This window comes from Oratosquilla oratoria, chromosome 29, assembly GCF_046742065.1.
Source record: "Oratosquilla oratoria isolate Oo_2021 chromosome 29, ASM4674206v1, whole genome shotgun sequence".
Classification (NCBI taxonomy): Eukaryota; Metazoa; Arthropoda; class Malacostraca; order Stomatopoda; family Squillidae; genus Oratosquilla; species Oratosquilla oratoria.
The window spans coordinates 6,424,013-6,449,195 of record NC_134805.1 but is presented as its reverse complement, the minus strand read 5'-3'; the positions used below and the strand labels follow the sequence as shown (position 1 = coordinate 6,449,195).

General features: G+C 40.2%; 1 protein-coding gene across 1 annotated transcript in view; it reads left to right on the top strand.

The window, feature by feature from the left end:
* Window positions 1-15,411, top strand: part of Sirt6 (sirtuin 6) — a 40,679-nt gene extending 25,268 nt beyond the window's left edge. The window contains exons 6-7 of the mRNA XM_076211669.1: window positions 5,707-5,830; window positions 6,754-15,411. Of these exons, the coding sequence (XP_076067784.1) occupies window positions 5,707-5,830; window positions 6,754-7,308 (679 nt within the window). The 3' untranslated portion in view covers window positions 7,309-15,411. The remainder of the gene's footprint in view (window positions 1-5,706; window positions 5,831-6,753) is intronic.
* The last annotated feature ends 9,772 nt before the right edge of the window (window positions 15,412-25,183 follow it).

Sequence of the window (25,183 nt, the reverse complement as noted above, 5' to 3'; positions counted from 1 at the left end):
CTATTCAGGTCTTCTTGCAGTGCTTCACAGTCCTTATCAGTTTCTACTTTCCTTAACAGTTTGGCGTCGTCAGCAAAGAAGCTCATGTAACAGTTCACGTCCTTGTCCATGTCATTCATATAGATAGCAAACATTATTGGTGCCAGTACAGATCCTTGCGGTGCTCCACTGATCACCTCTTTCCAATCTGAATATTTTTCTCTGAGCACTACTCTCATCTTTCTACCAGTTAGGAAGTCCTCCATCCATTTTAGTAGGTTCCTTTGTATTCCTCCTATGTGTTCCATTTTTTTTTTAGTAATTTTCTGTGTGGTACTTTGTCAAAGGCTTTTTGCAAGTCTAGGAATGCACAATCAGCCCATCCATTTCTTTCTTGCACTATGTCTATTAGCCTTGAGTAGAAGCATATTAAGTTTGTGGTACATGATCTTCCTTGTCTGAACCCGAATTGTCTTGGGTTTAATATGTTGTTGTCTTCCAGATGTTTTACCCATCTATTCTTGATGATTTTCTCACAAATTTTGGCTATAGTGCTTGTTAGTGATACTGGCCTATAGTTGGTGGGTTCTTTCTTGTTTCCTCCTTTATATATTGGTACAATGTTAGCATTTTTCCAGTCATTAGGTATCTTTCCTTCTTTGAGTGAGCTATTTATTATGATGTGTATTTTGTCCGTTAGTTCTTCTTTGCATTCCTTTAGAATCCAATTTGCAATACCGTCTGGGCCATGTGATTTTCTGACATCCAGTTTTGATAGATGTTCTGATATTTCTTTTTGTGATGTTGTAAACTCACACATGTGGGAAGATTGCTTGTTATTATCTACGTCCCAATTTTGTATTTTCTCTCTGGTGAAGACAGATTTAAAGTGGTTGTTCATGACTTTGGCCATCTCTAATTCTTCTGTGTATTCTATATTTCCTTGGCATAGTTTCACCATTTCCTGTTTGGTTTTAAGTTTACCATTCACATACCGATAGAATAGCTTGGGTTGATCTTTGCATTTATCTATAATATCCTTCTCATGGTTCCTTTTTTCCTCTCTTCTCATATTAACATACTCATTTCTATAGTTTATATAAATTTGCCATTTGCTTTGTTTTTTGTCTTTTCTCCACCTTTTCCAAGCTTTGTCCCTTCTGTCTTTTGCTTCACTGCATCTTTTGTTGAACCAACATTTAATGTACTCTCTCTCGCTTTTGTCTTGGTACATGCCTGTTTACCCCTTCATTGTAATTATCCATCAATATATTCCATTTCTCTTCCACTGTTGTCTCTTCCATATAGAATTTTTCCCAGTTTGCATTCCGGAAGAATGTCTTTAGTTTTGCAAAGTCTGTTTTGCTGTACATCAATCTTCCTTCCCTATGCTTTTCGTTCCTCTCCATGTCTATTTCTTCCTTTAGTACAGTATCGATGAGTACATGGTCACTCTTTCCAATTGGTGTCTTGTAATGGACTCTGTCCACTATTTCAGGTTCTGTTGTCAATATTAAATCTAGTTTCGATGGCTCTTCATTGTTTCTGTACCTTGTGTTTTCACTGACCCATTGGGTCATTGTGTACTCCATGGTCATGTCTAGCAGTACATTGCCCCACAAGTCATCTCCTCGCACTGTCATGTTGTCCCAACAAATTTCTTTGCAATTGAAGTCCCCCATAATTACCAGATTACCCTTACCCATTAGTATCTCATTTAGTGATTTTCTTGTATATTCTAGCATTTTTGTATGTTCATTCTCTTTCCAAGCATTCGATTTTGGAGGCACATAGGTCACCACAAACTTTCTACTTTTCATATTCTTGCCTTCGACTGGAGGAAGTGGATAGTTTTAGATACTTGGGTGCAAGTGTAGCAGGAAAAGGTGGAGTGAAGGTGGAGTTAGAATGTAGATTGAGAGAAGCGAGTAAATGCCTTGGTGGTTTAAAGAGTGTAATGAGAAATAGACATTTGGGAATGGATGCAAAGAGGAGACTGTATGAAGGAGTGATTGTGCCAACAGCACTATATGGGGCAGAAACGTGGAACATAAGAGAAGAAGAGAGAAGGAGTTTGAATGTGTTTGAGATGAGGTGTCTGAGAAGTATGGTGGGGGTTACTAGGCTAGATAGAGTGAGAAATGAGGAGGTGAGGAGGAGAACAGGGGTGAAAAAGGATTTGGGAGAGAGGGTTGATGAAAGAATATTAGGATGGTTTGGACACATGGAAAGAATGAGTGAAGAAAGACTAGTAAAAGAGGTATGGAAGGCAGATGTGGAGGGAGTGAACATGAGGGGACGTCCTAGGATGAGGTGGATGGATGGGGTGAAGGGGGTTTTGGGGAAGAGGGGAATGTCTGTTGAGGAAGGAAGGGAGAGGACGGAAGACAGAGGTGAGTGGAGAATGGTTGTATATGGATAATGTTGTGACTGCATGGGGAGAAATGGGCGGGGGGATGGGGGGTGGGGTAGTGTGTGTGAGTGAGTTTTGACGCAGCCCGAAGGGATTTCTCCCCGTCCTCTCCTTATATGCAAGGGGGGACGGAGAGGGGGGGTCGCCGATTAAATGAAGCGGCCTTGCTGTGGATGTGCTGTGTCCTGCGACACTGCTTCTGACCCAGGGCGGTGGGCAGGGTGCAGGGATGACCCGTCATCCAGGAGGTGCTCAGATGAGAGGAAGGGTGGGAGGGGTGTGGAGTGTATTTAGGGATGAAATGGGTGGGAGTGTTTTTATGCCTTTCCCTTTTTGGCTACCTCCCTTGGAAGGGGGAAAAAGCCTTGGTATATGTATGTATGTATGTATGCCTTCGACTTTTATCATGATCAGTTCAACATTACCTTTGCCCTCTGCAAAATATTTGTGAAGGAAATGAAATTCTAAACCTAGACTGAATTAAACGAAGGTGAGTAAGGAGGGTACATGAAGTTTAATATATTTTTGTGATAATATTTGCAAAACTAATTAATCCCCTTTGTAAATATAAAGTTCATACTTTTTTGCTATGATATTTACAAAGCTAACTTCTTTGCTGCTATGGTATTTTATCAGCAATAAACAACACTTCTGTCCCTGGGAACAATGTCACACTAATGAGGTAGAATCCTAGAAGTGATATGATGATGATATGGTTTAATGTCACACACTCCCCCCTATTGGGAGGCTAGGAGAGTGCCCCTCACAGAGGGCTTTGTAGCATGGTTCAACTTCACTGGTGGCAGGATTCGAACCGCCCTCACCTTGACCTTCGCCGCAAATAACGACGCCCTAATCTGCTCAGCCAATGAGCTTCCCTGAGTCCTAGAAGTAAAGGAACTAAGATGAGAGGGAGGAGTGGGTGGTGGATGGGAGTTAAATAGGTGGGAGTGGGTGCATGACTTTCGTCTTGGGTACTGCCCTTATGAGAGGGAAAAGACCCTTGTTATATAAATATAGACAGATAGATAGAACAACACATAAGGGATTTATGGGAAAACCTCATTTCAGCCATGGTGTTCCTCAGGGAGGTGGGACTGCTTGGCCAGACAGTCTAGGGATCGTCATATCAACCTTCCTCATTGTATTTACATCTATCTATAGATAGAAATATATAAGTACAAGATCAAGGTTCTTCTTGAACTTGCATATAATTTGGGTACACACCATATCAACGTTCCACCTACACCCAACTACACAACCACACAGAAAAACATTCACATTCAGATAACTAAACAAACTCTCCAAAGTAGACCACCAAACTTGATACTTAATCAACACCCTTTCAAACATTAACCCCACAGAAAAATCCCTCTTAAAAGAAGCAAGAACTACACTGGCATGTTTGCATTTAGAACACCATCCAGCATTAAAATGGTACAGTGAGTCCTCCTTATACGGTAATTCTTTATCAGGTAAATTCACAGTTACGGTATTTGGTAATTACTACCCTTGATTCTATTTACATACATACATACATATACCAAGGCTTTTTCCCCCTTACAAGGGGGGTAGCCAAAAAGAAAAAGGCATAAAATCATTCCCACCCATTCCATCCCTGAATACACTCCACACCCCTCCACCCTCCCTCTTATCTTAGCACCTCCTGAATGACGGGTCATCCCTGCACCTTGTCCACTGCCCTGGGTCAGAGAAAAATTCATAGATACGGTATCCGCTCATGTTTTGGAGGTAAAATTAGATATTTTGAAGAGGAAAGAGCAGGGAGAAGGTACATCTGCCATAAGTTGAAACTTAGGTTCGGTATACGGTAATTTCAATTTGCAGTGAGGTTTTCAGGAATGCACATGTACCGTATAATAAGGACTCACTGTACCAACAAAGAATAGGCCTGGGCACAGATTCAAACTGAATTAGATGCGTCGTGGCTATCCCTCATGGTCAAGGAAGATGGTCTTCGTGAGTTATTATTGGTGTGTGTGAAGGTGGCTAATGAGACCGATTCATGCCTGGAAAGATCAGTCGCAGTGCAGACATACAGTTCCTGGAGGAAGTGCTGGCCGTGGCTGTTGTTGTCCTGACGTTTTCTTTTTTCCTCCAGCTGTGCAGACCTTTTTTACTCAAAGGTCGCTTTTCCTTCTCTGATGGTGGTTCTCCAGAGGGATTTATTTCTTGCTGTTTCCTCCCAGTTGTTGAAGTCTTATGTTACATTTTTTTAGATATGCTTTGAGGACGTCCGCTACACAAAAGACACAGAGCACTTTGTTCGTAAATATCCCACATTAACATTCCCAAGACAACAACACAATACTCCTTCCCAGAGCGATTGCCAGATACCTGAGAGCTGTGGGTCTCTTATAAGTGAGAGCTGAGGCAACAGACTGAGTGACTGACCACATCAGTGCATTGATAGTTCCTTCCACTTCAGGAGATTTGAACTGTATAATTTGATGATATGATACATTTTGGTTACAAAAATAATACATACATAAACCAAAAGCTTTTTTCCCCATTATAAGGGAGGTAGCCAAGAAACAAAGGCATAAAAACCACTCCCACCCATTCCATCCCTAACATACTCCACTCCTGTCCATCCTCTTCCCTCCCTCTCATCTTGACATCTCCTGGATGACAGGTTATCTCTGTATCTCACCCACTGCCCTGGGTCAGAAGCAGTGTTGCAAGACACAGCACATCCACAGCAAGGCTGCTTCATTAAATTAGTGACCTCTCCTCTCCATCCCCTCATGCAGAACAGGAGAAGATGGGGAGAAATCCCTTTGGGCTGTGTCAATTTATTTCTCACACATACTCCCTCACCCCCCCACCCCCTACCCACTCCACCTCATGCATCACATCATCATCCATACACAACCATTCTCCATTCACCCCTATCTTCTGTCCTTTCCCGTCTTTCCTCAACAGACATTCCCCTCTTTCCCAATGCCCCTTTTACCCCATCCATCCATCTCATCCTAGGTCGCCCCCTCATGTTCACATTTCCACCTCTGCCTTCCACACCTCTTTTACTATTCTTTCTTCACTCATTCTTTCCATGTGTCCAAACCATCCCAATACTCTCATTAATCCTATCTCCTAACTCCCTTTCCATCCCCATTCTCCTCCTCACCTCCTCATTTCTCACTCTATCCAGCCTAGTAACCCCTATCATACTTCTCAGGCACCTCATTTCAAACCCATTCAAACTCCTCCTCTTTTCCTCTCTTATGTTCCATGTTTCTGTCTTGTAAATAAATGATAGATAAACAAATAATATTTTTGCTTTCTACCAGTGCTGCAGATTTGAGCATCTGTTTAGGAACAACACTGCAGATTGTACCCAGTGGGAACTTGCCTGTATATACCAAGAAGAGGGGTGGCAAACTTGTGATTTGCAACTTACAACCCACCAAGCAGGTATGCCCTTCACTGATTTACTTCAATTTCAGATCATTCTCTGTCCTCCATGTGGTGGAGAATAGGGCAACCCTCCATCACCAATATGTTGAGATGGAAAGGGAGGCTTAATAGGTTTTATTTGTTTATGGTGGGGATTTGTACATTGACTCAACCTTCCCTTTTTCTACAGCCCTACAGTGGCTGGTAGTAATCTCCAAGCCCTCCTATAGTTCTCCTGTGTTGGATTAGTGTAGGATGTTTCAATGTCACCAGCTCATAGTAAATTAGTTGGATAAGGGGAGCAGTTGCCAGTTATCGGCTATCCTTATGGGAAAAGGTGGAGGAAATATGGATGATGTTTATAGAGATCTTGGGCCTGGTCCAGACACAATGTCACTTGCACTCAACAACACCTCTAGATGGATGTTAGAGTGTTGACAGTATTTGCAGATGGGGAGTAGGAAGATTATTATTTCTCATGTCCATCTTGCAAGACTACTTGCAAATACTCATTATTGCCCCCCTCCCCCCCAACAGTCCAAAGTTTCTTCGCAATGGGAGGGTCTGAAGACTATTCCTGATGACTGGGTTTTTCTTAGAAAAACTCGAAGGCAATAATTATGAGTATTATTGCAGGAACATAGCCCATTCTTGTAAGAGGAGGGAGGGATTAAGTATCTGTGAGCATTCCTTACGTGAAAGGGTGGAAGGAATAAAGTTGATGTTGAAAGATATCTTGGGCCTGACCCAGACATAAAATGGCAACCCCTTGGGGCTGTATCTTCAGATATAGGGGAGGGAATTGATGGGTTTTGAAAATGGGTGGAAGGGAGACAGTTCTCTCTGCCATGCATCATACAGGATCACCTCTGGTCCTTTACTATTTACATCTTATAGTCACCTCATTTTTGCTTTTACATTGAAATTATTTTCTTTTACAGGATCGCCATGCAGACTTGATCATAAACACATACGTTGATGATGTCATGGAGAAGTTGCTGGCTGTCTTAGATATTCCACTCTTAGAGTACTCACCTCTGACGGATCCTGTGAAGATTTCTTTAAGTTTTGGAAGGAAGAGAAAAATCAATGAGGAAGGAAGTGAGGATGAAGAAGATGTAAAAAGTGGAAAAATAAATGATCAAAAATTTATTGAATGGACTGTTTTAGATTCATGGCTGAAAGAGCCTGAACTACAAAAACGAGTGAAAAGCAGAAAAGTTATAAAAAATAAAAAGGGAGTTTTAGAGTCTCAGAAGGAGGACATCAAGGTGGCCAAGAGAAGAAGAATTGAAAATATCTTTTATAGCATGAATAACCAAACAACAGATCAAGAATACAGAAACAGGTTTCAGAACTTAGCAGAAAGGGAAGAGAATTGTGTTGTGGAGGAGAGTACGCTAGTTAAGAGAGAATTCAAGCACGATCTGAAGCCAACTATTCTCGATACTCCAGGACTGTGTGGTGATGATGTTTTAATAGTTGAGACATTTTAAATGTAGATATTATGTAGACTGAAGTTACTGTTGCCTCAGATTAACAGAGTGCAAATTTATCAACTCCCAGAAATTTGAATTTGAGTTTTCATTAAATGTTCGCTTTCATTAATGACAACAAATTTGTAGTTTAACCCCCTTCTGTGCTGTATGGTACTTCTCCTGTTATTTGGTTGTTGTCGGACTATTTGATTAATTTTGTGGTACCCCATTGGTGTTCAAGGACCTGTCTCAGGTTCCTTCTGTACTTTGGGGGTACTTTCCCCCACATTCAGGCTGCCGTTAGACTTTATTTTATTTCTCTTTGTGCCATCCCGTGGTAGCAAAGGGGTTATTAATTAATTTTTTTTTTTTCTAGGTTTCATTTTTCCTTTTATTGTGGGTGCCACCAATCTTATTTTGCTCTTCACCATGGCACGGTATTGAAGGGGTTAACTTGCAGAATTAGCCTGAAGCACTGTAAGGAATCTTCTATTTATATAATAGATGTTGTGAAAACATCTGTATTCAAGAATGAGAATGAGTTCAACATTCTTGCCATCACACGAAAGTCATCCTTGCTTTATGTAGGTTTGTCATTTGCACAATGTTGGTATGGCAACAGAATTGAAACAGTTGCATGAACTAGGTTGTCAGTGTGTCACATGCCAAGCTGCAGTAGTTGGTTAGTGGGTTAGAGATTATTTGATGGTATGGTCTTGCAATATTTAAATTGTAGGGTACTTGCTTGTGACTGGCTTAGTAGTTTGCATTTAAGCAAAATAGAGTCTGAGTGTTAGCAAGTAAGAAAAAATAGGTTTAGACCTCTCATCTAGTATGAAAAAGCTTGTCTATGGGGTTTCAGTGTTCAGATATATAATGCTGTGAAGTGAATGATTTTTTTTTATATACACAAAACTGGATACTGATTGTGCTTACGTATGATAGTGCATGTTTACTGGGTATATTTTTCCATATGCATGTATAACTGAAGATGGGTGAAGGGTGGCTGTATGCCTCGGCTGGCCACTGCCTTAGTTGAAAGGGCCTTTTGGTATATGTATGTATGTAAAATTACACTTTGCAAACATATGTACATAAGGATCAATGACAGGTATCTGTAAGTGGTGGTCCTGTGAAATGAATTCTAGAGTATAATTTCCTTGCTACATACCTTCACAATTTGTCAACACCCTTACCTCCATCTGGAACTGGAATTGGAGCCTCAATAGACTGACAGTATCTAGACCACTGGTTCCCGACCGGTGTGCCACGGCACCAAAGACTGATGCGAGATCAACCGAGGGTGCTGCCAAAATTCAGGGCAAAAATAATTTTCGTATTACCGACTCTCTCTGTCATCCATTTTCGTTCATTAAAGCAGCATCATTGTAAAGATGAGTATTTTCATATTATCTAGGGACAAAATTTTGGTACACTGATGTTGAATCGACAAAATACTGACAAACTAGAACTTAGACTTTCTAATAAGGGTGCCAGGGACTTCTGAAAAGCTTGGCAAGGGTGCCTCAAGCCAGACAAGGTTGGGAACCACTGATCTGGACTGTGCCCAAAATATTCCTATCAACTTTGACTGTCTGTCTTCCACATTTTCACATAAGGAGAGCTCAGAATTGGCAACTGTTCTCCTCCTCTTACTGATGATGATATGGTTTAACATCACAAACTCCCCCCTATCGGGAGGCTAGGATGGTACCCCTTATGGTGGACTTTGTAGCTTGGAATTTAATGAACCATGCCCTTGGTTCAACTTGCTGGTGGTGGGGTTTGAATCGCCTTCCCCTCGACCATCGCTGCAAGTAACGACGCCCTAACCTGCTCAACCAGCGAGCTTCCTCTTACTAGTGACATAGAAAGAGTCTCACGAAGAGTAATAATAATTGTTGGCACAAGTTTTAATGAAATCTGCAGTCCAACAGTGGCTGCCAACAGCTGTTGGCCCCTTTCATGGATCCTGCATGGAATAAACTTTGGACTGGACTGTCTCTGCCGTAATAGTTGGGACTGTTTTTGTGTCACCAATTTGTAAGAGTAGGAGAGAGCAGTTATTGGTGTTAACTATTCTTATGTGAAAAGGTGGAGAAAATACAATTGAAAGTTGATGAGATCCTAAGGCTGGTCTGGTGACCGATTACACCTCAGGGTTGAACCTTTGGATGGAATTGAAATTGTTGATGGACTTTGAAAACAGGCAGCAGGGAGGTTTTTCTCAGATATGTGTCTTGCAGGACCACCACAAAAAGTTGCTGTTGTTATGGACTGTAGTATATTGGTGCTTTTATCCATATGGACAATCTCACACCACCTTTGTACACCACCACAAATAGGTAACTGCTGTTGGCCCCTCCCACACTAATACACCACAGACAATAGTTCAATGTTTCTTATCAAAGAGATCTATGGGCCTGAGGACTGTTGTCAGCCACTTTGGGGCTATGGGTTTCTAGTCATAGAAACTCAAGGCAACATCATTATTATACATAGCAGAGCTGGGCATGTTATTGCAGGACAGGTAATGAATTACCAAAAAATGTACATATACATAGTGTGTATACATATACATGTATATAATATACATTGACAGAAATGCACCTCAGATTTTTTGGTAATGCACTACCTGTCTGGAAGTAATGCACTACCTGTCCAGTGCTAACGTTCCCAGCTCTGATACATAGTGTGTGTATTTACCTAGTTGTATTTTACTGGAAGGGGAGCTATACTCGTGGTGTCCCATCTTCATATCTCGTTTTATGTAGACTGTTTTTAAATCCGTGTATCGTTTTTGCACACACCACATTTTCATCTAACTTGTTCCAAATGTCTATTACCCTTTGGGGAAAGCTGTTCTTTGTCAGGTCTCTTCTATAACTGTCTTTCTTGATTTTCTTTCTATGTCCTCTTGTATCTCTACTATCCTCTCTATCAATAGTTTCTATGCCTTTCATGATTCTATGAATAGTTATCAAGTCTCCTCTCACTCTTCTTTGTTCTAATGTCTGTAGCTCAAGTTTTGCTACTCTCTCTTCATATGATAATTCTGAGAGTGTTGGTGCCAATTTCGTAATTGCTCTTTGTATTCTTTCAAGTTTTGTTATAATTTTTTTTGTACTTGGTGACCACATCATCGCTGCATACTCCAATCTTGGTCTTATCAAAGTGACTAGTATTTTCGTCACCATTTCTTCGTCCAGGTATGTAAATGCCACTTTGATTGTTATTGAATTATAAGTTTCTCCAGAAATTTTGTTTATATGTTTCTCAGGGGACATATTATTCATAATAATGACTCCCAGGTCCTTCTCATTTTCTACTTTTTTAATTTCTTCCTCTCCCAATTTATATGATCCCACCATTCTTTTTTTGCTTCTTCCAAATTTTATTATACTACACTTCTTAATATTGAATTCCATCTCCCACTTCCTACTCCATTCCCATACTTTATTGAGATCACTCTGCAGTGACTCAATCTTCTACAGTGTTCACTTTTTTCAAAAAAATTTAATTGTCCACAAAGAAGCTCATATAACTTTCAATTCCTTTATCCATACCATTAATATATATAGCAAACATTATTGGGGCCAGAACTATTCCTTGTGGAACTCCTCTAATCACTTCATCCCAATTAGAGTGTTTGTCTCTTATCACCACTCTCAATTTTTCTTTCATGCAAGAAGTCTTCCATCCACTTCAGCAGTTTGCCCTGTATTCCTCCTGCAGTTTCTAATTTCTTTAGCAATTTCTTATGTGGCACCTTATCAGAAGCTTTTTTCAGGTGTAGAAATGCACAATCAGCCCATCCATCTCTTTCTTGTATTACATCTATTAGCCTTGAAAGAAACACAATAAGTTTGTGACTTATGATCGTCCTTGTCTAAATCCAAATTGCCTTGGATTTAGTACATTGTTTTTTTCCAAATGCCTTACCCATCTAATTTTGATAATTCTTTCGCAAATTTTAGCTATCGTACTTGTAAGAGAAATTGGTCTATAGATAGTAGGGTCATCCTTGTTTCCCCCTTTATATATTGGTACTATATTTGCTCTTTTCCAATCCTCTGGAACTTTTCTTTCTTTCAATGAACTGCTTATTAGACTATGTATTTTGTCTGTTAGTTCATTCCTGCATTCTCTCAAAATCCAGTTTGCCATTTCATCTGGTCCATTCGATTTTTTGACATTGAGATTACTCAAGTGATTCATTATTTCATTCCTTGTTACTTCTATCTCTTTCATAGGGGGAACTTTCTCCTCCCACTTGATATCTCTAAATTGTATGTTCTCCCTTGTAAACACTGATTTAAAATGCTTGTTCATGATTTCTGCCATTTCTATTTCCTCTGTGTATTCGACTCCTTGTCATAGTTTCTCTAATTCTTTTTTGCTTTTCAATTTGTTTACAAATCTGTAAAATAGTTTTGGTTGATCTTTACATTTTTCTATGACATCTTTTTTGTATTTTCTCTTTTCTTCTCTGCAGACTTGTACGTATTGATTTCTATAACTAGTATATATTTTCCATTTTTCAGGTCATTTGTCTTTTTTCCATTTTATCTAAGCTTTATCCCTTTTGTCTTTTAACTCCCTACATCTTTTGTTGTACCAACACTTTACCCACTTCACTCCGGGCCAAAATCTCGCGGGCAGCATTAGCTGCCAGACGTACGATGTTGCATCATAATACTCGCATCATAAAAAATAGTCACCGCTTATATCGATCGTTTTCTCTTTCACCCGTGAATTTTGATAACTAGAAAATGTGATGAAGCCAGTTTAGAGAGTGTCAGTTACGCAGGGACAACTACAATAAATATAATCAAGACGCCGATATGGCAGCCTCGCGTATCCACTTGCTCCCCATGCTGCCTACGTAGGCGGCACCGTATGGAAGAGGTTAAATATTCTTTTTCTTGTTTTTGTCTTGGAACATACTTCTCCACTCCTTTATAAATTTTTGTCAAAATATTCCATTTCTTTTCTACTGTTGTTTCCTCCTTGTGTATCCATTCCCAGTCTGCTTTTTGAAAGAATTCTCTAATTTTATCAAAATTTGTTTTTTCATACATCAATCTTCCCTTTCTATATTGTTCATTTTTTCCATGTATTTTTCCTCATTTAGTTCCAGTTCAACCAATATGTGGTCACTTTTACTTATTGGTGTCCTATATTCAATCTTGTCCACTATTCCGAGTTCTGATGTGATTATTAGATCTAGTCTCGATGGTTCTTCCTCATTTCTATACCTAGTATTCTCTTGTATCCAATGCGTCATTGTATGTTATATAATCATATCAAGTAGTACATTTCCCCATAGGTCATCTCCACCCTTCACTGTCATCTCTTTCCATCAGATTTCTTTACAATTAAAGTCACCCATTATAACTATCCTTCCTCCATCTTCCATTATCTTATTTAGTGTTATCCTTGTGTCTTCTGACATATTTTTGTGTTCTCTCTCTTCCCATGAAGCCGTTTTAGGAGGCACATAATTTACTACAAACTTCCTGCTCTTCCCATCCCTGTCTTCCACTTCCATCATAATCATCTCTACTCTATTCTTTCCATATGTGACATTCCTCACATTTATATCCTTCTTAGTCAGGAACATAACTCCACCACATTGTTTTACCTCTCTGTTTCTAATCCAATAATTATATGCACCATGCACCATGCCCTACACTTTCAATTTTGTCTCACAATTCCCATTATGTCCGGTTCTTTTTCCTTCAGGTAATCATTCAGTTCATTCAAGCCTATTATTAAGCCATCTATGTGTAAGACACTTTTAATTTTCTGCTACTTCCATCGTGTTTTCTGTTTCCCTTCCGTTTTTCTCTGCTATGAACCATTTCCTCACTTTCATATCCACTACTCTCCATTAGAATTTCTCTTTGTCTTACTCTATTCTTTTCTTGCTTTTTTCCCTAGCTTCTAGTCTTTTTGTTTTCTCATCCTTTCTTTCCTCTTTATTCATTTCTCTTTTTATCCATACCTGTTTATACTGATCACGTTTTGCTAGTTTCCCTGTTTTTGCTAAGATATTTTCTGCTGTCGTTTGTGACTTAAATTTAACCTTAATTGGTGTGGTCTTCTCTGTATTGTATTTCCCTATTCTATATATTCAATTTCTTTCTCTGTTTCTTGTTCATCCTCTTGAACTACTTCTAATATTTTGTTTACCTTTTCCTTCCTTTCTTTTACTCTTGTAGTCCTATTTGGATTATGTTTCTCTTCCATCCCTAAAATAATTATATATTTCTTTTTGTCCGCTAAGTCTCTTACTATATTTTCCTTCTCTCTTATCACTTTAATAACGTGCCCTTAGTTTGTTCTTTCATCTGTTGTGTCATGATATCTCTAAATTCAGTTTTGTTGTTCTCTTGGACTTTTCTCCAACCCTGTACCTCTTTTGCATGGACTCTTTATTCTCTTTATTATTCTTGTCTAATTCCTCATTCTTATCTTTTACTTCTTTTAACTGTCTTTTTAATTCTTCTATTTCTTTATTTAAGTTTTGGTTCTCCTTTAGTTCTTCCAATTTATCAACTCTTTACATAATCCCTGTAAGTTGGCTGAACCTAACCTCCCAGTGTTCATTCATTTTCTCTAGTTTTTCCTCTAGACTTGCTAATCAGGGGAGGTTGGCATCCTCTCCCTCATTAAATCCATGGAAATTATTATCTCCACTTTCTATTGTGTTGTTCTTATCTATATATCTAATTTTAGTGCCTTTACTGATATTTTCGATTTCACTTGCATCGTCTGCAGCCCTTTTGTTGATATTCCTTCTGACGTCCGGGGGAGCCCGTTCATCTCCTTCCTCATTCCCTTCCATTTCACTCAGTAATCCCTCCCTTTTTCCATTTTCTTCACCTTCCCACTACACCACGAGCTTTCCCCTTCTCTACTAATACAACAAAGGTACTCCCTCATCATTGAGATCGACGAAATTTGAAGTTTTCCTGGAGTTTCAAACTTCACTGTCACTTCGAATGTCATGTGTGTGTGCGTGCATGCTTTTGTATATGTAGTAAAGCTCTCACAATTTTGTTATCAGTAAATGTTTGGTATTCTGGCATAACTACAAAAAGATGCTGATTTTAAAGTTACAGTAGTAATTCAGGATACATTATATGTAGTTTCATGTATATTTATAATAGATATAAAGACATGTGCACTGGGGGTTGGGGGAGCTCTTGAAGTTTTTTCATATCAAAAGTGCCCATTTCATCAGAAATGCATTTTAACGGAAGATATGTTACGAACACTGGTTCTGCCATCACTGAATCATTACGCAACCCAAAAATACCCCTCCCATGATGAGCAAAAACCACACTGGCGCACTTGTGTTAGGGCTGCCAGCCTTTAAAACAATACTAACATGAGGCCAGGGTACAGAATCAAATTTCCTCACAACCACTCACCACACAGAAGGCATTAAACACTGCCCAACTATAGCTTTACCCAAACAACAGAATATCTCTTCTTTGAGTGATTTGTGACCCAATGAGGTGGCCATTACCAGTTACCAGGAGTCATGGGTGCAAGAGAGACCTGGGGTAACGGATTATTGATTGATTGATAAATCAATATATAGCTTGAATGGTATTGTAGATTTAATTTTTAAAAATGTAAAGGAAGTGTCCTTTTTCCAATGGAGCCCCTGCCCCTGTAAGAGTCAGTGCACATCACTGTAGATATGCAAGTATGAATGGTAAAATGTATTAAAGAAGTAAATTAAAAGTGAAAGTATATTATGGAATGAATGCAATATGGTATATGTGCCATAATATTTTTAGAATATGGTCATGTCTGTCTTCAGTTATTATTCTATTTCTCAGCAGCTTGAATAACAAAAGATATACAAGTTCAAGTCTTAGCTTTGATTAACAACTGAACTTTATTCTGTCATATACTGTAGTTGGAAAGTGCAAGTAAATTGTGACACAAAAACTTTCGATATACCAAAGAATTACAATCAGAAGAGTGTATGTGGTTAAAATTTGTATGGAATGTTCAGTTAAAACTTAGATAGGCCTAACATCACTATGTTGATCATGTGCCTTTGTTATAGACTTCAAAATAAAAGCACATATTGTATAGATGTCATAAATGATTTTTATTTTCTTACTAATCCTTGAAGCCCAGTGCTGTACTTACAAAATAGCATTGAAGAACACCTCATTAAACTAGAATTATGACTGACAAAAATCAAAATGTTTACATTCCTTCAGAAATCTCCATTGATGTTGTACCTCTGACTACCATGAATCTAAGAAGAAATCAATAGATTAAATGATCAATCTCTTCACATTTGGTACAAAAATAACCTTCACCCCACAAGTAAAAGACTCTTAAGTGAAGACAAATAAATTGAACATACTTAGAACAGGTGTAGGCACAGGATTTGGATAACAGAAAGAAATGTTTACCAAAATAAGCAACTTGTAAGAATGGAGCTGGCCATAAAGTACAACTTGGTCCCTGACATTCTCAAACCAGGATCATTAACAGTTCTCATGAATTTTGCAAAATTCAGGTTGAGGAATGCTAGCTCCTGATTCCAGAGATAACCACACTGGTAGACTTGGTATAGCAGTGCTGGTGGTGTGGAAATGCAGACTGATTACATCCTTGTAAGTGCTCATTGAAGGATCCTCTGTAGGATCCTTCAATCCTTCAACCTCTGCAGGGTCTACTGGAGTGTTGGGTTTTTCTAGAACTAATCACACATTTGTGGTCGTAACACTCCTGCATGGCAAGTCCTAGAGGATCCCAAGATGTAACCCACCATGATTTCATCTGGAGAAACTCAGGGATTTTGTTGTTGTTGTTGTTGTTGTCATTCCCTAGACTGCCGGTCCGAGCAGTCCCGTCTCCCCAAGGAATGCCATAGCCGAAACTGGGTTTTCCCACAAATCCTTTATAGAGCGTATGTTGTGTTGTTTGCCTGCATGATTGTGTATAATGCAGTCTTCCATTATGTGTTGTATGGTATTGGGTGAAGTGATACATCCTGGGCAGCTGTTCACAATGCGGTCATCCAGCCTCTTCTGGTAGCTTAGAAGTGCTGGGTGGTGACCGCACCGCAGTCTGGCCAAGTGGACTCTGTCCTTTCGTGGGAGAGAGGATTCAGAAGGGTGGATATCAGGGGGTCTGGCATGCAGCAGTGTGTTGTCTTTCAGTGTGTTAATGGAGCGGTGAGTGATATGATTATGAATATGTTTCTGGAGGCTGGTATTTGGTGGTTGTGGAGGAAGAGAAGAGAGTATCTGTGCGTGATAAAGGTCATTGGGTGTTGTTTTAATGTTTCTTGGTGTGTGTGGGTGTTCTGCTATGTAGTGTAGCAGGTGTGATGTGTTTGTGGTGGCTGCAGCAAGTGTTTGTGTGCCTCTCATGTCGAGGTGGTCCTTGACTTTGAGGACTTTTGTTTCATGGTGTAAATGGTCTGTAGGTGTTGTATTTGTGCAGCCTGTAATTGTTTTTAGGGCTTTGTTTTGTATGATTTGAAGGGTGTTGTGGTGTGTCTCACTGAGATTAGGAGCCCATGCAGGACTCGCATAATTCAACACTGAGCGTATGCATTGTTTGTATATTGTTATATTAGTTTCTTTGTTTTGTCCAAATGTTGTTCCAGTGATTGACTTAAGTGCGTTAAGTCTGGGTGTGCATTTGTTTTTTATGTTTGTGATGTGTTTGAAAGACATGGATGTATCGTATGTTGCACCAAGAATTTTCGGTGTGTTTGTGTGTGGTATTAGAGTGTTGTTGATGTAGAGATGAGGTATGTATTTGTGTTCTTTTGTCCAGTTGGTGAGAAGTGTTGCTGTAGATTTGGTTGGAGCTATTTTGAGTCTGTTTGTGATGAACCATGTGTTGAGTGTGTCAAGGTATGGCTGGATTATTTCTGCAGCTTTGTCTGTGTTACGATGTGTGCATGTGATTGTTATGTCGTCTGCGTAGGAAGAGATTTGTATTTCTGAGGTGTCTGGCGTGGGTAAGTCATGCATGTATAGATTAAATAGTGTGGGGGATAGAACTGAGCCCTGTGGTACTCCGTTCTTAATGTTTCTGATGTGTGATGATTGGCCATTATATGACACATAAGCATTCCTACCTGCCAGATAATTGGCCAGCCATCTTTTGGTGTTATTGTGCATGTCTGTGTTATATATTTTATTTGTTAGGTTGTGGCGGGGGATAGCATCAAAAGCTTTACTAATGTCTAATGTTATAAGAAGTGTTCTTTGGTGGGGCCTATCTGAATTGATGCCATCTAAAATTCTTTGTGTGAGGTTTGTCAGAAGAGTGTTTGTGGAGTGTAGTGGCCTAAAACCGTGTTGTGAGTCAGCAAGGGGAATATGTGGTGTGACAAGTTTAAGTATTAGGCATTCAATGACTTTAGAGGGTGTGCAGAGAAGTGTGATTGGGCGGTGCGATGTTGGGATTGTTGGGTCTTTGTTCGGTTTTGGAATGGTGATTATTTTACCATGCTTCCAGATGTCGGGTATAGTGTTGTGTGAATAGCTGTAGTTTGCAATGTTTGTGAGTGCGTGTATACCTTGTGGTCCAATGTGTTTTAGGTGGATGTTGCTTATGTTATCAGGGCCACAGGCAGATGAGTGCTTGAGACTATGTATTATGAGTTTTGTCTGACTGTCTATGAAGGGTATATAGTCTGAGTCTGTGGGAAAGTCTTTCTTACGTCGAATGGTGCGTCGGTCGTCAGGGTGAGAAGTGACGTATGAGTGCGTTTGCTTGTTGTCTGTTTGAGGGTAGATTATCTGTTGTTGTGATTATTGCTGCGTGAGAGCGTGTAGTGTTAGTGTTGGATAGTGTAATGCTGTTGAGTGTTTTGTACAATTTGCTGGTGTTTGTTTTGTGATCAAGTGTATTGATAAAGTTTTGCCAATTTTGTGTTTTTTGTTCATGTATTTTATTGGCAATCACAGTGTTTAGTGTTTGTATTTGGTCTGCTATGTTTTGAGGGATAGGTGTGGGGGTACCGTGTTTAAGTGTGTCACATTGTCTGATGAGGCTTTGGATTTCTGGTGTGAAGTTGGGGTTGTGTGATTTTCTGTTGCCTCTAGGGATGTATCTCTTGTCTGCATTTTGTATGATTGTATTAAAAGTGTGCACAGCATTGTTTATGTTTGTGATTGGTGTACTGTTAAGTGTTTCAAAATGTTGTTCTGTCTCTTCAGTAAAAGCTTCCCAGTTAGCTCTCTTGTAATTGGTGTAAGTGTGTCTGTGGCCAACTGGGGTGCATCTTGTTTTGGTGGTGATGATGATTGGAAGGTGGTCAGAGCCAAGGGTTCCGACCACTCTCCATGATGTTGTTGGGGTTAGGCAGGGGGAGCAAAAGGTGATATCAGGAGAGGAGGAAGTGTAGAGGGCTTGGTGTGGGATATGTGTATGATTATGTGTGTTGTTCATGATAGTCAATGAGTCAAACTGAGTCTGTATATCAAGGCCTCTGTCTGTGTCAGGGTTGAGAAACTCAGGGATGATGTATGTACTTATAAGTATGCAGTAGCAATCTTCAATCAATGCAAAGAGTTTGGTACCCTTGAGGACCCTGAAGAACTGTGGGATGCCTTCAAATGTGAAACTCTGAAAGCACCCAAGGTTAGGGAGTGGTGTGGTATCATGTGAGGCCCCGGAGAAGAGACGAGCCATAGTACCAGGTTGGCTGGACACCTGGACCAATACGGGACTGAAATGGTGGAATATAGCTCTTGAGGAGGAACAGAGAGAGCTATGTCAACGGAATAGTTGAGGATGTTGGGTCATTTCAATGTGAACGACCTCTGACCTGCTTACTGAGTCCTGAAGAAACTCTTCTCCAAATCTTTGACCCAAGTGAGCACTATCCAAACAGCTAATGCCAGACATGGAAAGGAGTAGAGCTCACTAAGCTAGGTCCTTTGAGTAATTATATATGGCTTATCATCCAAGAGGCTAGATTCCCTTGGTTGTCTGGGTGACAGATACTAATCCACCAAAAGATGAAACTCCATCTCTGATAAATCTCAAATATTCATTTAAAACACCTTGGCCCAAATGCAATAATAAACATTATGGATGCATGCAACCTCTCCAGGTTGTACAACAAAATTCCAGCAGTCTGGAAAAAGAGCCCATATAATACCCATATCAAAACCAAGCAATCAGGAAAAATTCACATCCTACAGCCCAATCTCATCATTATTCACCATATCCCTAAATTGAATGAAATTGTCTTCCATCAGCCAGATTCAAATCTATATAGTATGCCACTATATTAATCTCAACAGACATTCCCCTCTTCCCTAAAGCCCCCTTCACCCCATCCATCCACCTCATCCTAGGATGCCCCCTCATGTTCACTCCCTCCACATCTGCCTTCCACACCTCTTTTACTAGTCTTTCTTCACTCATTCTTTCCATGTGTCCAAACTATCCTAATATTCTTTCATCAACCCTATCTCCCAGCTCCCTTTCCACCCCCGTTCTCCTCCTCACCTCCTCATTTCTCACTCTCTCTAGCCTAGTAACCCCCATCATACTTCTCAGACACCTCATCTCAAACACATTCAAACTCCTTCTCTCTTCTTCTCTTATGACAGGGGTGAATGGAGAGTGGTTGTATATGGATGATGTTGTGATAGCATGAGGTGGAATGGGCGGGTGGATGGGGGGTGAGGTAGTATGTGTTAGCAAAATTTGACGCAGCCCGAAGGGATTTCTCCCCGTCCTCTCATTTTATGCAATGGGGGGACGGAGAGGGGGGGTCGCCGATTTAATGAAGCGGCCTTGCTGTGGATGTGCTGTGTCTTGCGACACTGCTTCTGACCCAGGGCAGTGGACAAGGTGCAGGGATGACCCGTCATTCAGGAGGTGTTAAGATAAGAGGGAGGGTGGAGGGGTGTGGAGTGTATTCAGGGATGGAATGGGTGGGAATGATTTTATGCCTTCATTCTTTTTGGCTACCCCCCTTGTAAGGGGGAAAAAGCCTTGGTATATGTATGTGTGTATGTATGTACTATATTAAAAACATTAAAGGCTTTGTTGCTGCTGTTACTCTACTTCTCATTCCATTTGCATGCTTTCCCTTAAAAAATCACAGTAATCAGGTCACTAAAGGGGGATATATTACATTGACATTCTATAGTTGATTATGAATAGTGATACATAACATAACCCAACCTAACCTGACCAAACCAAACCTAGCCTAGCCTATGTTAGGCTGGAGAGTCAATAGTGTGTTTGTGTGGAGATCCTACAATTGATTGTAATTGGAGTGAAGATTCTACAGCTGATCAGTGTGGGGGGGTTATTCTATAACTGGTCCGCTTATTGTATACACTGAACACCATTTGAATGATAAAATATACTTCATATATGGGTAAAATGTTAGAAATGCACAAGTACGCGATATAGCAATAGAAAATTAAATAACAATTTTGTAGATTGGTTGAGCGGGTTAGGGCGTCGTTACTTGCGGCGAAGGTCGAGGGGATGGCGGTTCGAATCCTGCCACCAGCGAAGTTGAACCAAGGGCATGGTTCATTAAATTCCACGCTACAAAGCCCTCTGTGAGGGGCACCGTCCTAGCCTTCCGATAGGGGGGAGTTTGTGACGTTAAACCATATCATCATCATCATAATACATCGACATAATATACGTTTTTCTTGGCGGAAACCAATAACAGAAAAAGTTGCTAAAAGCGATACACAAACGAACGGAACTACGACGACTGCTTGAGACATCATCTTTGTTTTGATAGATGCGGAAGTCGAAGAAATTAAAGCAAGATAAATTTCTCTAACCTAACCTGTAATTCTAGAGGTCATCAGGTTTTGTCACCCGATCGGACTGCGAGGTGTTGAGGAGTTTCGTAGCGTGAAGAAAAACATAAAGCTCAGCTCCGTAGTACCGTTTTAAAAACATGTGGCGTTATGACGTCACTTGGGGTAGGAAGACACCCGGTACACAACGTCAACGCCATCGTCAAATTGACATTGACGGGATTGGACAACATGGCGTCCCGAACCTATCGTTGCAGCTCCGTTCGGTAGTGTGTTTGCTTTCAGTGAGTTTTTTTTTTATTATTATCGTTGATTTCTACCTAGAAAAACGTATATTACGTTGATGTATTATAACTTACAAAATTGATATTCAATTTTCTATTGCTATATCGCGTAGGTGTGCACTTCTAAAATAATGCACATATGAATATACTTCATAAAATATACTAAATGAAATATAAAAAATATACTTCATGAAATATCCTGAGCCGACCTAACTTAAAGTTCTGCATATTGCAGAAGTCCTTTACATTTAAATGATACCATAACTCATATTGAAAGAAAAAATCTGACCATTGGGCCTTCTGACTAGAGGTCCTGAGTATGGGGTGGATCTCTTGGCAACAATGCAGAATAGTTTCTGAGCAACCCAATAGGTTGAACTAGTGTATCGTTGTGGTGTATAATGCAGTCTTCCATGACGTGTTGAATAGTAAGAGGTGAAGTGTTACATCCTGGGCATTTGTCCACGATGCAGTCATCCAGTCTCTTCTGGTAGCTTAGAAGGGCTGCTGGGTGGTGACCGCACCGCAGTCTGGCCAAGTGGACTCTGTCCTTTCGTGGGAGAGAGGATTCAGAGAGGTGGATATCAGGGGGTCTGGCATGCAGCAATGTGTTGTCTTTTAGTGTGTTAATGGAGCAGTGAGTGATATGATTATGAATATGTTTCCGGAGGCTGGTATTTGGTGGTTGTGGAGGAAGAGAAGAGAGTATTTGTGTGTGATATAGATATTTGGGTGTTTTTTATATTTCTTGGTGTATGTGGGTGTTCTGCACGCAAACAACACAACTTACACTTTATAAAGGATTTGTGGGAAAACTTCGTTTCGGCCGTGACATTCCTTTGGGAGACGGGACTGCTCGGACAGACAGTCTAGGGAACAACAACAACAACTAGTGTATCGTGGGTACATACTTTTTACTGAGGGTAGATCACGTTTTTTTCACACACTCTATTGAATACAGAAAAATACGCATGGCACATGGGCTACTTTATGCCCGCACATTCTCGTTCTATGATAAGCTGGAAAGCAGATGGATCAAAATACAGAAAATACAGGGAAGAGTGGAAACTGCCCAAAACGATTCTGATGCAAATAACTCGGCTAGGGTTTTGGCTGGGAACTAGATGGCGTTGTGTTTGTCGTATCTGGGCATGTGCTTGTTTACATTTCCTTGGTATCATGGATGTCGTAGAGTGAAGGTATATGAAAACTTTAGTGATGGACCAGATGAACAGAGACTAGTCTGTAAGAAAATTTAGTACAGCAAATGGCAACTATACCAATAGTTATTTGAATTCAATGTTCAATAATTCTTGGACAATCTAACAGTACTGCTATCGGGTTAATGGGGAAATTCCTCTCTTTCATATAATACTCTGAGATGACCTTCCAGCCATACCTCAGCCATCAAATCACAGATGACAATCATCGTTGTGGATGAACTATGTCTTGCTGCATTGCCTTGCTTCTGAACCAGGGCAGGGGGCGGGATAAAGGAATGACCCGTCATCCATGAGTAGCTAATATGAGAGAGGGGAAAGGGTGGTTGATGGGAGAAAAAGCTCTTGGAATATATATATATATATATATATATATATATATATATATATATATATATATATGCAAGCAATCACATCACCGTGATACGAAAGTGCAAAATAACCAGTCTGAAGATGTAATATACGAAAGTACTTACTGTCTACAAGTTTCTCTTCTGTGGTATATATATATACAGTATATATATATATATATATATATATATATATATATATATATATATATATATATATGTATGTATATATAATCAAGAGTACTGCCATTTAGTGTTTTCCTTGCGATTACGTAGGCTATTCTATATATCTTATCAGCGTCAAACAATTGTTTTGGTCTTTACGGGGGCCACAGGAGTAAAAGACTTAATACCTTCGATATGTTGGTATAATCTGCAGATGTTACTTAGCTTAATGACGTCACTGTGAGTTCTGGATTAGACCCCATTTTGAGTAACCTATGTATAACAGCATTCGGACAAATATATTTTTGTGGCGATTTCGTTCTGTTAAAGGGAAATCCCTTAGCATTAATAGTAACGCATCGCACTGGACTGTGGATATTCCCCCCCCCCCCCTCCTCTCGGTGAGGAACCTTGGGGAAATCCTAGTGACCCACAGACGTGTACAAGTTAAGCCAAGGACCACCGGCACCCTCCGCCAACACCTCCCATGGTCGCCAGGAGTGGCGATGGTGTGACCAGGGTCGTCTACAGAGGAGGGTGGTGGTGAGCTCGAAAAAGGAGCACAAAAAACAGGAGAGGACAAGCGTGTGCGTCCTTGGGGGCTGGCATGAAGCCATCGGTTACTCATTTGCCCGAAGCTTCTGTTCGCCATATGGGGTTCAGACTGCATAATTTTTGTGTGTGCAATACCCCCAGGGACTTAAGTGACAACCCTACGGACCAGAGCCACGCAGTGGTCTTTGACGATTGAAGACGAATCTCCACTCAAAACAGACCGGTGATCACTCTCAACTTCTACCATTCCACCTCTCTGTTGCCCTAATTAAATCACTTCTTTACCTTCTCTATGACTCAACTTCTTCGGTGCGATACTGTCCACAAAGTTAGAAGCGCCGGTTATTCGACAAAATAGTTTGTTTGCAAAATATCCTGCGGGAATTAGCAACGGGTTGCTCCGCCTCGCCTGTTAAATAAGAAAAAGGCACCGAGCAGAAAGGAAGATTATAATTCAAAGCATTGGGAGGGAGGGGGGGTGTTCATGGCATGGAGGCTAAAAGCTTAGAGTAACGTAGGACATCACAGAAAGGGTACAGTGTGGGTGATGGACATTACCAAGGGCGTAGATGGCACATAGATACGGAAGGGATGATGATACAGTTGCCAGTGGTTGCACCTGTTACACATCAAAAAAATATTTATGTGGACCCCGGGCGACATATTTTACATTTATTGTTCACCTTACTTCTTAATTTGATTTGCAATTGCCTCTTTTCTATTTCCCATCCTCACCACCTCGCTGTTGCTAACATTATTTTAAATATATCCCATATTTCTATAAACAACAGTACCAAGTCTGCAGTTCTTTATCACTATTTTCCATCACATCGTCTGTATTGCATGATGTGACTAACTCTCTACGTTTCGCTACCTTCCCCCAAGTCCAACCCAATCAGCTTTGTTCTTCCCTTCATTCCTTCAGCACGAACCACACATGTACTGAAGAACTATGGTGACATAACAAACACTTGCATCAACCCCATCACCTTAAATAATTTTGTTTCTCCTCCGCACCCTTTCGCACATGCCTATCCTGATTCGAACATGCTCTTCGCAATCTTCAGGCTTTCCTCCATACCATACATTCTTATTACTTACCAAGTTGTTACTTTGTCCACTCTACCATATGCGTTCTCGAAATCCATGAACGCCGTACATACTTTCCACTATTCATATATTTTTGTTTTGTTGTTTTAGATAAGTACCTACTCTATGTAGCATTTCCTTTTTTTTTTTTTTTAAACTTTGTTCTTCTCATACCTTTCTTCTGTTTCCTTTCGTATCTGGAATTCTGCTGTATGATCTTACCGGGATGATTAGACTTATCTTCTCTCTCCTTATGGACAGGCACTAAGCACGATATCTTCCATTCCTCTGCAACTTTTTTATCTTCTACATCTTTGAAAGGTCCTTCGCAGGCAGCCATTCATGCTTCCCCATTTTTAGCTCCTTGGGACCCAGGGATTCCCCTGATCTGGATAAAGTCGTCTGGCGTCAGCCATGACAAAGCC